The sequence below is a fragment of the Pavona decussata genome, unplaced genomic scaffold, assembly GCF_977016875.1.
Source record: "Pavona decussata unplaced genomic scaffold, jaPavDecu1.1 SCAFFOLD_134, whole genome shotgun sequence".
NCBI lineage: Eukaryota > Metazoa > Cnidaria > Anthozoa > Scleractinia > Agariciidae > Pavona > Pavona decussata.
Genome location: NW_028145547.1, coordinates 1,599,479 through 1,616,284, shown reverse-complemented (window position 1 = coordinate 1,616,284; position 16,806 = coordinate 1,599,479). Strand labels below are relative to the sequence as shown.

General features: G+C 40.4%; 1 protein-coding gene across 1 annotated transcript in view; it reads left to right on the top strand.

Annotated features, from left to right (window-relative positions):
* The window catches only part of LOC146467642 (uncharacterized), a 129,211-nt gene that overhangs the window by 85,868 nt on the left and 26,537 nt on the right, over window positions 1-16,806 (top strand). Inside the window, exons 65-72 of the mRNA XM_085125187.1 lie at window positions 331-819; window positions 3,524-4,057; window positions 5,305-5,745; window positions 7,481-7,942; window positions 10,551-11,042; window positions 12,278-12,817; window positions 13,701-14,180; window positions 16,097-16,567. Of these exons, the coding sequence (XP_084981313.1) occupies window positions 331-819; window positions 3,524-4,057; window positions 5,305-5,745; window positions 7,481-7,942; window positions 10,551-11,042; window positions 12,278-12,817; window positions 13,701-14,180; window positions 16,097-16,567 (3,909 nt within the window). The remainder of the gene's footprint in view (window positions 1-330; window positions 820-3,523; window positions 4,058-5,304; window positions 5,746-7,480; window positions 7,943-10,550; window positions 11,043-12,277; window positions 12,818-13,700; window positions 14,181-16,096; window positions 16,568-16,806) is intronic.

Sequence of the window (16,806 nt, the reverse complement as noted above, 5' to 3'; positions counted from 1 at the left end):
AGACTTTAAAATAACTGGACGAAAAAAATCCTTCCCAGAATAGTGGGAAAGAGCAAAAACAGGCCATAGGTATCTTGTTATCTGAAGTCCTTGTCAGTGTGACAGTCTTGTGCTACAGACGGTTTCCTGAACTTGAAGTGCAATAACCGGCTACCGAAAAAGCAGGACAAGAAACAAATTCCAGAATCAGACGAAGTAGGACTAAACTTTCGAGGTTAAATTTTGCGGTGGGGGTGAGAGGGGTGGGGAGAAAAAATTAAGGAAGAGAGTATAAATGAAGGTGGCTTTATTTAAACTTTTTCAATTAAACTTGATTTTGTTTATTCTTAGAATCCGGAAGGCCCGGGTGAGAATTGGACGAACAGGAAGGTCCCAACGAATCGGAAGACGTCTGAAAATAAAAGTTGGTCTTTCTTGGAGAAGATTTAAGAAATATCGCAATCGTCTGCGTCTTAAGTACCGAGGGAAAAATAGGGTTGTTAAAATACTTCGAAGGAATATAAAAGTGAAGGTTAAACGGTACTATAAAGGATTGATAATCCCACGCAAGTATCGTAGGCGATACCTTAAGAAAAGGCGGCGACGGAGAAGAAGAAGAACAAGAAGGAGAAGGAGGAGGAGGAGAAGAAGGCGGCGAAAGATTAGACGACAGCGAAGAAAACGAAGGAGAAGAAGAAGAGCAAGGAGACGCAGAAGGCGAAGACGAAGGAGGCGCGGTCGGTGCGTGATGCGACTCCGTTATGGTAAGCGGTGGAGGAAGGTGTATCGAAACAGAGGCCGACTGATGTTTAAGTGGAGGGGAAGACGTGTGAAAATAAGGTACGGTTTCTAAGGCTACAAAGTAGACACAATCTAGCTTATCTTAAGAAGAGAAGTTGATATGGGAAAGTAAAAGGGTTACTAGAAGTAAGGAAATAGACTGCCAAACCTCTCTGGCTTGAGAAGGAGAAAGAGTCAGGTACTCGTATAGCATAACGGTTTTTTTCTTCTTATACATATTTCCTAAGTTGACCTATCTACTCAGTTTCCATTTGGTAACTTCTACCCTGTTCGTAGAATGTTATTCGGGAATTTTCCGCTTTTTCTGCTATTCAACTCAGTGTAGAAAGAAAAGAAAAAAGATATTAGGTATTTCTATACAACAGGAAACCATGGGCTCCTTAAACAGCCTAGGTTTATAAAAATTTTGGCGCTTCGCTCGCCTCAATACGTCTGGATGACCTTATAGACCGGCGGGACTTTACAAGAGTCACTAGTGAGCGGCATGTGTTTTCATAAAACAGTGTGTTTGATATGCTGAAAAAAAAATTGGCTATCACATTGATAAACTCAGTTTATGTTGTTGAGAATTGGTGTGGTAATTCTTCCAACATCTTCAGGCCTCGAATCAATGTGTCTGATTTCGCGTTGGTTGTATATGAGTATCCGCTATATATTATTCCACACATACTGAGATTCCTCGCTGAAAACTCATGAAGTGAATTTTGTTTTCCCGTCTACTCTAAGTTAAAAATTGTTCTCGCATGACAGAAAAACTCTTGTGAAATTTAATTTTAGTAAGTTGAGTGTTTTTTCTCAGTGTCATCAGTTTGCAACTTTATAATATTGTATTTGATTTAAAAGTGACTTAATGGATAACGCAGTTCCAGAGTTTGATTAGTTTAGCGGCCATGGTTTATGAGCCATTATACCATGCCCAACAAATATAGTAAGAGTACGCGTTTGAGGGAAAAGAAAATATCACTAAATCAGCAAGATTTTAGCAATTTTTCATGGTTGATTTTAATAAAACAATTATTCCATTCGCGCTTGATGGATACGAGATGATTATCGCCAACAAGGCCCGCAGCGCCGAGTTGGCTATCTATCATTTGGTATCCAACGCGCGCTTGTAGAATAATAGAGTCATAAAGTGTGACGTCACAAATATTTGAAATTTTGAAATTATGGGATTTGTTAGTATTTTCGGAAAGAACGTGATGAAAAATGCCTACTTGCCATACAAATCCTTCTAATTTTGTCTCAGTTCTTAACGTTTGAAACTGGAGGCATCGGGGCATGACAGAGCTAATATCTCACCCCCAAATTGCAATAAGATGTTAATTTTTGGCAAGTAGGCATTTTTCATCACGCTCTTTCCGAATATACTAACAAATCCCAAAATTTCATAAATTTAGTTTTTGTTAGGTCATCACTTTAGGACTATATTGTTAGTTAGTTTAATTGTGCTTCATTTGAGCCATTAGATACAGGACCCACCCCTCTGAATACGAGCCATTGAGCTGAATGAAATTCACAAAATTAGGTGGCCACCTCGGTAGATATCTGTTTGGAGGGCTTTAATCGCCTCGAAAATTCGGATTTTAGTTGTAAAGAAAATATAGACTTTTCTTCAACAAAATTTCAAAATTTCGTAACCGTGGAAAACCAGTTTCTATTTATATATCGAAAGTTTTCTTGTAAAACATGAAGCTCGCTACAAGGTTTAGTAGAAAAGGATTGCTAGATGTACAACACGCTTTTGGATTTATCTTGATTGTTAAACATAATAACCAATGCATCTTTGCTGCTTTTAAATGCGCTCAGTGTAGATCATGAATGGGAAAGTTGTTAAGATTGTTGCCTGTAATGTACCGTAATCCAAGCCTAGTATTAATCCAAAACTGAAAACAAAGCAACAGTCACAGCTTTTAAAAGCTTAAGCATTTGTTAAAGCGACTCACTACTCTGTTAATATAGCTGACCGAATTGAAAAGTCGTAGTTTGTAACTGATAGTATAGACCTGATATGTGCACGGAAGCACGGCATTTACGGACTCTTTGAATGAATGAACGAACGAACGAATGAATCTTTACTTCAATAAGGTGCACAATTACAGTCAAGACTGTAGTCTCCCTTATGGCCCTATGAGACTAAGTTACAACAACATTACTAAAATACTAGAATACTTAGGTACTAAAATACTTAAACACAAAAATATTAAAATACTAAAATCTTAAATACTGAAATACGAAAGTATTAGAATACTAAGATCACTAAAATATCACGTTAATTAAAAAAGCTAAAAGGTTCTGTCAATTTTGAAGCCGTCAGGCGTGAATTTACACTTGATGAAATCAAAGCAATTTTCTTTGTTTTGTATCAGAAAACTCACTCGTTTGCCACGTTCTTTCGACGGTCTTGTTCGGCAATGGGTATTACATGTTTTACAAAATCGGACGGCGATTATCAGTCGACCGAATTGATAACAAACGCTCTCTTTTTTATCTTTTTATTTATTTTTTTTTTGTTGTTGTTTTTGGCCGAGAAAAACTAATAAAGAACGTCACAAATTTTGAGCTTTCGTAGTTGTAATTCAATCCAATTTAAGTGGATTCGACTTATGTTAAGAGCATTGATTTATTTTTCAGTACTATAATCAGCAATTTTCGTTCATTGATGAGAAATTTATACATTGTCAGTTAGCATATGATGACAATGTAACACTCATCGCGAACGTATCCTTTTTCATTTGAATCAAAGGTACCGTAAAAGACGAATCTGGATCAGGCGAACAAGGAAGCGTGGATGGAGAAGATTGACTGGAGTCCGTAAACGTGTCCGAGTGAGAGTAGGTCGGCGTTGGTGCGGCGTGAAGGTGTTTAGAGGAAGGCTTTTCTACACCCGGAAAGGTCGAAGAAGAAAACAGATAAGATTTGGGCGAAGAGGATCGCTCCGGATTAAGGTAAAAAGAAAATGGAGAAGAGTTATTTATCGAAGGCGAGGAAGACGAAGAAGAAGGTATAGAAGACGATACAAAAAAAGACGGTGGCTTAGACGACGGCGAAGAAAGATAATTAAGAGGCGTCGACAAAATCAACGAATAAGACAGAGGAGAAGAAGGCGAAGACGGCGGCGTAGGATCCGAAGGAAACGGCGTAGAAGAAGAAGGCGTAAACGACGAAGGCGGCGTGGTAGATGCGTGTTACGGTTCCGATATCGCCGCGTGTTTAGAAAGGTCTATCGTAAACGTGGCAGACTCAGAATTAGGATCAACAAACGCTGGCGTCCATTCAGGTAAGACTGAAATGATTATTAGTTTCTTGAAATTGAATGAGATATGTACGTTTGTTTTACATGACTGTAAGCCATAGCCCTTTTTATAGAGTACTAAAATGATAACATCACAAAAACTAAATTTCCGAAATGTATGGGATTTGTCTAGATCTTTTGAAGGAGCGTGATGAAAAAAGCCTTCTTGTCATTCGGGCGGTGAGATATTAGTATCGATATGCTCCAACTACCCTATACAAATGCTCATAATTTTGTCTCCGTTCTAGATGTTTAGAACAGAGACAAAATTAGTAGGACTTGTATGGAGTCATTGGAGTATAAAAGTCACAATATCTCACTCCCAAGTCGCAATAAGATGACGATTTTTGGCAATTAATTATTTTTCATCATGCTCTCTACGATGAATAAATCGCATAATTTCGAAAATTCAAGTATTTGTGACGTCACACTTTAGTTTTCTATTTTTTCTCCCCACTTCCTAATAATTTATTTATAATCAATAGTTACTTCTGTTGCAAACAGCCATCTAACCATCAAGTCTGTGGATTATCAGCTGCATACCTTTTCTGATCAGTCCAATTCCCGGGGGCACTGTCACGGCGACTTTTTAACTGCTCAAATTTTTGGCAAAGAACCTGAATTGCTCCTACTACACCGGGAAGAAAATATTAACGTTTTTCTCTAAGGAATAACAAGTCATAACGACTTCTCTAAAATACACAGGAAGAACTAGGCGAATTTTCCCAAGTTGCAATCCACTTCCATCCCAGCCATCCGCAACCAAACACAGTTAATAGTAGTTTCTGTGTACTAGTAGAGCTAGGAGATGAGTAAAACGCCCCCTCCCCCGCGCACAAGTTTGGGTAGCGGCCTTGGGCAGATCCTTGTTACCTGGCACCCCCAAGAGACTGCCTTCTGAAATCCGAACAGGAAACGTTCGTTAGCTCTAATAGAGGTTTGTGGGATCGTTTCGGTACATGGATGGACATCGCGATGACGAATAAGAGCTAATAAGTGCATTTTTTCGGTATTTTTTCGTTGTAGCGTAGCTCTTGTTAAATAGTTTTCGCCTAAAATACTATTTCCAATACAACCGACTACCGAACAAATGCACTTATTCATCGGTACATTCATCCGTCTGCCCAAACGATCCCATAATCCATCACTTGTACCAGTCTCCCCGTAGTTTCCGGAGTGGGAAGTTGTTATATCTCCTAGCTAGTGTTGCTGATGAGGCTGTTTCTATACAGGTATTTCAGAGGAAAGGTGAGAATCGGAAGAAAGATTATAAAGAAACTTGGAAGAAAGATAAGAGTTTTAATTGGACGCAAGTGGAGGTACGTCAGACGTGTCGGAAGAAATCTACGAGTGCGATACAGGAAACGTAACAGGAAGCTGAGAATATTCAGGGGAAGATTGTCGATGCGCTTCAGACGACGATGGAAGAGAATAAGACGACGACGCAGTAGGAGAAGAAAAAGAAGGAGGTTAAGAAGAAAGAAGAGACGATACAGAAGAAGGCTTAGAAGGCGTCGCCGAAGGCAAAGACGCCGACGCCGCCGACGAAGAATAATACGTAGAAGAAGACGTCGTTTTGTGCTGCGCTTCCGATTCAAGCGAAGATGGCGACGGGCTTACAGGAAAGGTAGACGACTTGTGTTCCGCTACGGAGGAAAGTACATTACCCTAAGGTAAGCTTGCCGCTCTTTTTGCTAGGGCCCTTTAGGTTATCTTTCGAGGTGACGGGAAGTCTTAAATGTTAGGCCTGATGATTAGGTTTTCTTACTGCGCTCCTTGTATATAATTTCTATTTTTGTTTTTTCATTTGTGTCTTCGTGTTTGGAAAGTGAATATAAGGTGGATTTGAACTTGAAAGTTAAGAATTTTTAGATAAATTAAATAGTTACTATTCCAGATTCATAGTAACTAAATATTCTATCAGTAGAGTAGGCCATACAACAAGGATAACTAGCGTATTTGACTACATGGATCGAATTGAAGGTTGCAAGCTGTAAGGGCCTTTATTGACGCTTCGCATCGAGTTGGTAATGTAGAAAGCTTAGAGCGTTTGCGTTAGGTTTGCTTTGCAACGCCCCAATCTCGTAACCAGAGTCCTCTTGCTTTTTAGTCGGCGGGTGGTTGCCTGGGGTACAGGAATTTTATTACCGCAGGAATCCTGCGGTAAAACAATGCAGACTGTTACAGGGCAGCCAATCAAAAAATTTAAATTTTTTTCAAATTCTCTAGAGTCTCTCCTGGCGACCAACCGCTGGTCAAAGAGCCTGGGGACTCTGGGCACGAGATTGGCTACGCCCTGCAATTCGTAAGCGCAAAACTCGCGCCAGTTGTTCCACCAATGAGGACCAAAACCAAAACCAATTGTGACTTGCTCGCACGCGTTTTCCCGCGCTTGGCGCCATGGATGGATTTGCTTCGAATTCTGATTGGATCATTGCGCTGATTGCGACTGTTGTGATTGGCTAGAGGAATTACGTCGGTTTTGGTTTTCCGATACTCAATTGAAAACCGCTGGAAAGAAAGAATGATTGTGACCATCGAGATGGACAATCTAAAAATTTGTGTGAACAGCGTGGTTACAGCTTCTTGAAAAACAAAATTGAAAAGTGTTCGAATGGCCAGGAGGTCAGAAATGAATATTCAAGAAGGGATCGGTGCGGGACATTTCATGTGAGCCCTTTCTGTCAATGGGGGTAGCTTTGGTTCATGAAATTGGATTGTATCATTTGAATGTGTCTTTCACATGCCACATGGTGGTTCAAATGAAAGCGAGTAAGAAGTACCTACTCCTAGTTTATTATGTTTTGCAGAATTAGTCTAACTTTATTTTTTAGTTTGTGGGCATTGATATCAGTGAAAGTTGTTAAGCAGTGATGTCCTGTGATATAAGGGACCTCACGGAGAGACGACGGCGACGCCAACGAAAACGGGTTTTAAAAATTCTTGTTTAATGAATAAATTCGCGATGATTTCTACTCATTTAGTTTGTGTAATGTGGCCGAACTGTCCAGGAGTTAACTTCATGGGGGCAGCTTTCAAGTTCTGAACGAGGGAGGAAAATTAATCATCATACGTTCACGTTCTCCATAAAACCTTGAAAATGGTCATTTCCCGTTCTTGTTTGCAGAGTACAGAGCCAGTGTTTTGCTAATTAAAACTATTGTTTTCGGACGTTCTCATTGCCGTCGTCGTCGTCGTCGTCTTCGTCCCTGCTTTAGGTCCCTTTTGTTTTATCTGCTGTATAGTGGTAGGTTGGTACTACATTTCGAGTCAGTCATATAGGTTTGTTCGCATCACGAAAAGGTCAATAAGCATGCGTTTGACTCGAAGATGAAAGAGAACAACGGAAAGCCTAAGAGTTTTTAAAAGGCTAAATGTTATGTTAATTTTACACCTGTCATTTTTCAGATGGCGTCGTGGTGTAGTTACGTTCCGGTGGGGAAGAAGATGGGTTCGAATCCGTAAACCAAACTATCGTCTGCGGATTAGAATTGGGAAAACATGGAGACGTGTCATCAGACGCGGTAAACAATTGCTAACTCGTTACGGAAAGCGATTCCGAAAGATAAGACTGTTGCGAGGCAAAGTGAGGATGCTAATTGGACGTAGGAAGTGGATGCGGATCAGAAGAAGACGAAGTAGAAGAGCAAGGCGAAGGCGAAGAATTAATAGAAGAAGACGAAGAAGGCGAAGGAGAAGAAGGCGACGAATAAGGAAGTATAAGAGAAGACGACGGCGAAGGCGACGAAGGAGAAGACGGCGACTTCGTAAATGTGTGATACGCGTGCGTAGCGGACGCCGTTGGTACCCTGTTTACAAACGAGGAAGAGGATATAGAGTGAGAATTGGAAGAAAATGGTGGAAAATCAGGTAAGTGATGAATATGCACTTGTTACCCGTCTAACAACGCTTAACAGTCAGTTTTTGAATTCATGAGGCGCGAAGTCCAGCATGGATCCTCGTGCACGCGCAGCATAGGTTCTCCCTCGTCTCACTTCCCATTTCCATTTCCATTTCGTTTTACATGAGTCTTCGCTTATGTTAACTATTTCATAATGTACACGTGATGCAAAAAAGTTAAACTTTGGTCAGACAGGAAGGAGACTCTCTGCAAATAGCTTCGAGACGTTGAAAGAAATGACAAAGATGCATCCAAACCAGTCGCTCGCCAGTAATTTGCCTAACCATTGCTACAAACTCATAGCAGGTTGTAGCATTCTCTACATCATAGTGACATAGAAAGCAGCAAAAGTTTAAGGCTGGTTTTCACTAGGACATAACCATAAGCAGAAGCAGAAGCTCAAACGCCGCTTAAACAAGTGAGAACACCTGCGGCGTAAGCATAAGCACAAGAAGAACGAACGAGTTTGTTCTTCTTGTGCTTAAGCTTATGCTTATGTCATGTTATGTCGCCGTTTTCGCCAGTGAGAACAGTGACGACATAAGCACAAGCACAAGGCAGTCAACCGTTTCGTCTGCCATCTTGCTTAACATTGAGGGGGGCTGGTATCGAGAATTTCATCAAGAAATGGTTTTCTACGCGTGCGTCTGTCCTTATGGGTATGCAGCTAGTGTTCTCACTTGCTTATCTTTATGCTTATGCTTATGCTTATGCTTATGCTTATGTCCTAGTCAAAACCAGCCTTTAGAGCAAAACTTAATATTCCAAATTGGCACTGTTTATCCGCAAGGGATCAAAGAACGCTTTTCATTCGACACATTTTAATAATAATAATAATAATAATAATAATAATAATAATAATAATAATAATAATAATAATAATAACTTTATTTAAGTTTCAAATCTGGATAGCCGAGCACAAGTGCCCTACTAATTGGGGAGACTAAAAAAAATGAAGTAAAATCTATTCAACTAAGATTAAGTAAAGTTAAGAAAACCTAATAAAACCTAAATTTGCTTGCTCTCTACGTTTCCATGCTCCCACTAATAGCATAGCTCCACTCATTACTCACTATGTAAAGCATGTACAACCCACAATTCCTTGATTTGCGCTACCAAAGGACTAACACTCGAAACGTCAGAACTCGAATTTATTTGATTTCACAGCATGTGCAGATTACATTGACGTCCAGTTTGCACTCAGGGAAAGACTTTTCTGGAGAACAGCGGAGGATAATTCCATGAGTGTGTTTTGGATGTGCGGTTAAAGACAGCGCGCCAAGTTCCCTTTAATCATACTTTATCCAACAAGCCTCAGTGGAATAATTGTTTCATTAGAAACAAACAAATATGAAGTCGGCAAGATAGTGGCGCTTATTTCTTGGGCAATGTATTATGGCTATTATTAAAAACTGCATCATTGTATAATGCAATTCGAGGGATTTGATTGGCTTAGCGGCCATGGTATATGAGCAATTATACCATGGCCGAGAAATGGCGACCATTAAATTGCCTTCTGGTCGTTCTTGCACAGCGAAATCAGTAAGATCTAGCAATATTTCTCGGTTGTTTTTTATAAAACAATTATTCCACTTGCGCTTGTTGGATATGAGATGATTATAGCCAACTCGGCGCTACGCGCCTCGTTGGCTATCTATCATCTCATATCCAACGCGCGCTCGTGGAATAATTGTTAAATATCCCGTGGTCGCTGAGCCAATCGAAACACTGGAATTGCATTATTCAGTGATCCAGTTTTTAATGAATGCATTTGCTTACCCTTGAAGCTTGACCAGTCAATGTAACTGCTCCTGAACTTCAGGATCTAAGTCTGGCCTGCCTTTCTAAATTCTTCACATCAAATGAGTCAGTCTACCAAAGAAGACATTCCATTTATTATGGGCAGCGTTTACACATTTTAAAATTCATTTCGGTTATTATATTCACCTTGGTGTCGTTATTCAGTGTTCAAAAGACCTTAGTCGTATCCCCTGTATTTGAATTGGAACCAGCTTGGACAGTACGTCTAAAACGAGAAATCTTTTGAATTTCGTGGTGTGATTGGTCAATTTTGCGGATCTTATTTCACTGTACGTTTCGCTAAATTTGAAAGTTGTTCCTTTCCCGCGCGCCCGATTAACCTCAGCGATATAATAAATATCTTACTAACCTCGTTTTCTCGGTCCGTACTGTGAGGTACAGATCCGCGTTTTCCTGTCGATTTATGGCGCGCAAATCAACGGGAAAAAACTCGGTCCGTAACTTACAGTACGGAAATCAAACTCGGTTAGTAAAACGTATATATGATGGGAATTATACTGATGGGGGCGGCCCCCATTCCAACGTAGATCCAATTCAATATTAAGAATACGAGATTGGTCTATTATACTCGCTATTTTAGTTGGGTTCTTTTAAAATACTCTTTTAGCTATTTTTTGCGCATGAAAATAATCTTCTGTAATAAAGTTTGTACTTTTTATCCCTTATGTGCTGCTGCTCAGCATATAGTCAAAGTATCACTGTAAGATTGTTGTTGTTATTGTTAATATTGTAAGTATTTTATAATTTTTTTAATAGGTTTACCAGAGTTAAAATCTATCTCCGGTATGGTCGTCGCTGGGTTGCCCGAAAATTCCGAATCGGACTCCGAGTAGGAAGGAGATGGCACTCGGTCACTCGGTATCGCCGGCGATTTGTCGTAAGTTACAGACGAAAGAGACGATTCTTGAGTTTCTATCGCGGACGGCCGAGACTTCGAATTGGAAGGCACTGGAAATTAATCAGACGGAGACGCTACAGAGGAAGACGAAACAGGCGACGCAGACGACGATATTTGCGAAGGCGGAGAAGAAGAAGGAAGAGGAGGCGTCGAAGAAGACGACGAAGAAGGACACGAAGACGTAAGCGTCGAAGGACAAGAAGGAGACGAAGAAGAGTCAGAAGAAGAGGGCGTCGTCGAAGGCGTCGAAGATGTGTGTTAAGATTCCGTTTCGGGCGACGCTGGAGAAATCTTGTTCGCAGAGGAAACAGGCTTGTGTTCCGAGCGGGACGAAGATATGGATATGTTAGGTAAGATATGATAGCTTCAACGTAATCTCATCAAGTACCTAAGCATGATAACTTCAGTGATTTTACTTAAACTTAACGTAGATATTTTTTATACTTGAAAAAAATGAGATGTTCTGTTTTAATCCTGGTTAATAAATGATAGAGATACTATCCCAACCCTAGTGGAACCTATGACCTTTCGATTACTAGTTGAGTGCTGACATTCAATCCTAGCAGTATGCAGGATGTTTGTCACCTGAACCTACTTTAAGTAAAAGATAAATACCGAGAACGGAGGTATTAATCCATATACATCCCGAGGGCCGTAGGCCCGAGGGATGTATATGGATTAATACCGACGTTCGAGGTGTTTATCTGACTTATTTCATGAAATTATTCACGAAGGCGATCCTTTATTCAAGGGGACAAACGCCGGCTAATTAGTACCGTCACACTTAGGTGAGAAACGGAGAACAATAGAAGCAACCTGATGTGTGCGTTTCTCGCAGTACTGCTAATGTAAATGAGGGATTTATCTGTATAAATCCCTCGTTTCAGTTAGTTTAATATTCATGAAGTATGTAAGTTAAATAAAGGATGTTGAATAACAAAAGAAAATGTGTGATTCATGAAATAATGGCCTTAGCTCCCACGAGTCTCCTGTAGTTCAGTGGTACTGACAGCATCCGAACTAGTAATCGGAAGGTCTTAGGTTCGACTCCTGTTGGGAGAACTACGAGTTTCTTTTCCGAGTATGCCTGTGTCACCTGACTGAGAAAAAAATACCTCTGTCAATTTCTGTGCTACCATTTTAAAGACAGGGTAAAAACATGGTTGTTACAGGTATTTTGCTAAGAATACCTACAGAGGAAATATTTTTTGAGACGTTATATATCCTCAAAGAGACGTGGAAAATAAACATGCATTTCCAGGCCGCACAGTGTGCAGAAAGATTCCTGCACAGCCTCATACATTAACTATACATGCACCACTGTCATACTAACCCTCTTCCAGAAACGGCTACAATGAATAGATTTTGAGTCGCAAAATGTATACATTATTACTGTAAATTCTGCCATTTAGCAAAGAAAAGTTTTTGTTGGCCCGAGGTGACCGCTACGTATTTTCCTATTTCTATCTTATCTTGCACTTATCTTTTGAAGTCCATAAACGAGGATTTTTTGGAAGTTAGGGCATTAACGTAGAGGAAATACTTTCCAAGTATCATTTGTTCTGTTTTTTTTTTCTCAAATTAGATTTTACGGACGCAGAGTGACTGTTTATTACAATAGAAGGCGCTCTATTCTGAGGAGAACAAGACATCGATTCCAAGTTCGCGTGTACAATGTATGGCGTACTCTGAAATGGTATCGAGGAACTATGGCATTCCGCTTAAAAGGGCGACTAACAAGGATCAGAACCATTAAAGGAAAAGTGTATAAATACGTCGCAAGAAAGTGGCGAATTCTGAAACGAAGGATCTATGGAAGACGGAGGAACAGACTGCGACGGAGACGAAGAAGAAGGAGAAGAAGAAAATTGCGAAGGATAAGAAGAAGGCGAAGAAAGCGATATCGACGAAAAAGAAACAGGCTGAGACGAAGAAGAATCAAGAGAAGACGAAGGAGACGTAGAAGACGCCGACGAAGGCGAAGACGACGCCGACGAAGGCGAAGGAGAGTTCGACGGCGGCGAAGTTGCAGAATGCGTTTCCGTTACAGAAACAAATGGCGAAAGGTGTACCGTAAGGGACGCTACCTCCGTTTCCGAGTACGCCGACGATGGGCCCGCATCTAGTAAGTCTTAGTACAGTTCTCTGAGTAATTATTAGGAGATTCTGTATAGTGTTTATATAAAGGTAAAGAATTATCTCTCAGGCAAAATCTTAAAATAAAAGTGAAAGGAAAACGGCGAGTTAACAATAACCCAATTTCGATATATTAAAATTCAGCCTGAAACAATAACATCACTTCGAGGCTTCGGGGAATAAATTGTAGAGTTTATATGGCTTTGTTCCCCGGAGCCTCGCAGTGATGTCTATTGTGTCAAGCTGAACTTTAATATATCGAAATAGCCGTTTTCACGGTTAATGTTTTTCATTTGCATTACAATGTTATCCGACGTGGATGCGAGGCAATTTCGGGCTAAAACGACAAAATAGCCCGAAATTGCCTCACCTACATGCTAGATTTCATTGTAATTCAAATGAGCAGAGTTAATCGTGAAAAGGGCTATTGGGCTATTATAGCTACATAGTAAGATGCAAAGCGTATACACATGGCTGGCAGTGAAAGCGTAACTGATACGAGGGCCGATTCTCTCAAGCGGTTGTTAAATTTTCCCAAAGGACAGGTTGTTTTCTAATACATCAATACAGAATTGCCTAAACAAGTGATTTCCCACATAATATTCTAGTCACGTTTTGTGTCTTTTTTGAGATTATAGTACGGTAGATTTTGTCATAATAAATATTACAATCTTTGAACTAAACACTGACCCCTTTCATATAGCAGTGACTCTGCCACAAACTGGGAACTAGTCACGCTGTGATGTCCCACCTCTGAGAGAATATGAGAAAGGGAAGATAGAAAATCCTTAAAAATGTAAGGTTAAAATAATATGGCAGAGGTGTGTAACAGACCTTCCCTAATGACTGCCACATTTTATGCCCTTTTTTAGCATCCGCAGGCGCAAGATAACTGTTAGAGTAGGAAGAAGGAGACGAACCTTCCGCAAGATAACAAGACTAATACGGATCTCGGTGAAGGGAAAATATCGAAGAGTAAAAATCTGGCACAGAAGGATTGTAGTACGCGTCCGAAGAAAGTACCGACGTCTGCGAATCACGCGTGGCAGAGTAATGTGGCGCAGGAGGCGTCGTCGCAGACGAAGGGTTTCCAGACGACGAAGGAGAAGAAGGGTCAGAAGGAGGAGGAGAAGAAGACGAAGAACGAGGAGACGCCGCTTGAGGAAGAGGCAGAAACGCCGTAAGAGGAGGAGAAGGCGACGAAGAAGGAGGAGAAGAAGAAGACGGCGACGAAGGAGAAGGAGGCGTCGTCGCTGTGTGATGCGCTTCTTCTATCTGCGACGGTGGAGAAAGGTGTATCGCATTGGACGCAGATTGCTGCTCCGCTGGAAAAGGAAGTACATAAGAATTAGGTAAGAATACCGCTTTTAAGCTTTAGGGTATAGTAACACTGGTTAACATTTATGTGTTTTAGAGAACACCGTCATCTGATTAATCTCACAACCACGCTTCCTCTAACAACCCACGTTTTTTTTTTGTACTAACGGTATGACAATAGTGAGTTTACGCAAGAGGCTGGCAGAGAAAATAGCGCGACAACATGTCCTTGTGTGACCAGCGTGACAGCTAATTCGTGACGTAGTTTTTTCTTTTTTGCGACTCAACCTCCGGTGTACCCAGAGTCCTCGGCTCTTTGGCCAGCGGTTGGTCACCAGAAGAGAGACTGAAAAAATCGAAAAAAATTGTTTTTGATTGGCTGCCCCGTAACGGCTTGCATTGTTTTATCTCAGAAATCTTGTGGTGAAAAAAGTCCAGTTCCCCAGCCCAGAGTGTCCAGAGAGGCCAAAGAGCCTGAGGACTCTGGGTACGAGATTGCTTTGTGTTTGCGGGGAAAACAGGAAAAAATTCATCGATTTAAATAGACTAACAGGAAAGTGCAAAAATAATTAGCTGCATCTCATGTTGCGTAAGCTAACTAATGTCTGAATTTGTGAGCATGTTTGCAGCTCGCGACGTAAGCCGGTCGTAAGCCGATAGTCAATTCAAACAACCTTGGCGAGAATGTCTGGAACGCTTATTGGGCTAAATGTCTTATCGTGGATTTCGAAGTCAGAATGTCGTGATATAACCAAATATTTGAATCCTCGTTTTATCATTTTTAAGCTGTCAACTGCAATGCTTCTTGAATAATAACAACGAGATAAATTTAGTAAGAATGATTTCATTTGAAACAGTGTGAAAGGCATCATAGTACCTACGTGGACAACAGCCCCATTATCAACAATTACTGATTCTGTTATATATTGAAAATGTTCTTGTCAACACGTTTCCTACATCTGTTGTCGAAATTTATGTAATGGTTAAAACACGAGCAGCAGTGTTTTATTGGGATTTAAACCGTTTGAGGTTCGCGTTTGAGGCGTTTGAAAGCGTTTTATACGCCTCAAACGCGGTGAAGAAAAGTTGATCATGATTATTTTTTTTTTCATACGAGAACAACATGAAGATTTGATAAAGCAAAAACTAAATTGTGTCGTACTTCTTGTGGGTGCAAATTGCAACCCTGCACGTCACAATCAAGTCAAATGAGATAAAGAACTAGATTTTCAATTTTCTTGTAAGATCGTAATTGTCCCAGCTTTTAAGCAGAACACAACACGTTTTGAGAACACATTACAAGTAGTCTTGGAGGAATAAAGATACGGTTGATATGAGAACTAAGTAAAGTGTATAATCAAGTAAATCATCATCATCATCATCATCATCATCATCACCATCATCATCCGGGTGAGTACATTTGAGGGACATTGACTGGCGTTTCAACAACCTGAGTGGAAGTCATCATCGGAGTCAAGTAAATTGTGGAACGTCAGTAGATGGTATAAATGTCTCTGGTTTAAACCATTGATAGTTTTAGTCAAGCCTATTGCCGACTTGTTTTCTTTTTTGTTTCTTCTCCAAGTGTTCTTTCTATCATTGTCTCGTTTCGCCTAAGTTGGCGTGGTGATGCGAGCACTCACCTCCCATCAATGTGGCACGGGTTCGATTCCAGGACTTAGTGTCATATGTGGGCTGAGTTTGTTGTTGGTTCTCGTGCCTGCTCCGAGGGTTTTTCTTCGAGTACTCCAGATTTTCTCCCTCCACAATAACCAACATTTCCAATTGCAATTCAACCTGGAAACAGTGGACGAATAGCCACTCTGTGGATGTACCACTGAAATTATTATTATTATTATTATTATTATTATTATTATTATTATTATTATTATTATTATTATTATTATTATTATTATTATTATTCACCAATGCCTTTTTTGTTTTAAAACAGCTTTAGCTGGAGAGGAATCATGGTTTATCGAAGACGACGAAGAATAATTCCCCGGCCCAGAATAATGCTCCGTCATGGAAGGCTTTGGCGTCAAGTGCGCAAATACGGGAAAAGGTACCTCATGCTATACAAACGAAGACGAATTCCCCTGGTAATTCGGCGAGGACGATTCTTGGCGAGATATGGAAGACGATTAAGGAAAATAAGGTCTCGCGGTCGACGTTACATACGAAGACTGTTGCGGCGAAGAAAAAGACGACGACGAAGACGAAGAAGGCGAAGAAAACGACGAAGACGAAGGCGAAAGAGAAGAAGACGAAGGCGACAAAGGCGAAGAAGGATACGACGCAGACGAAAAACACGGCGCCGCCGATGTGTAATGCGTATTAGATACGGACGGCGCTGGAGGTGGGTCTACCGCAGAGGTAGATCCCTATTCTTCCGAATTGGCAGAAGAAAACTATACGTCAGGTAAGAGGTGTCGACAAAAGAAAACATTTTAATGTCATTTTCTCTTTTTGTTCTTTCCATCTTTTTAGACAAAAAAGGTTAAAAGCTTTTTCGTTTGCAGATTTTGCGGGGCTATTTATGCTCCCTTTTATGGCTCCTTCCTTCATTCCTTTTTCGTTCATCGTTTTGTTTTTTGTTTTGTTTTGTTTTGTTTTTGCATTTAATAATTCATCACAAAATCATAAATCAGAAACACCCCA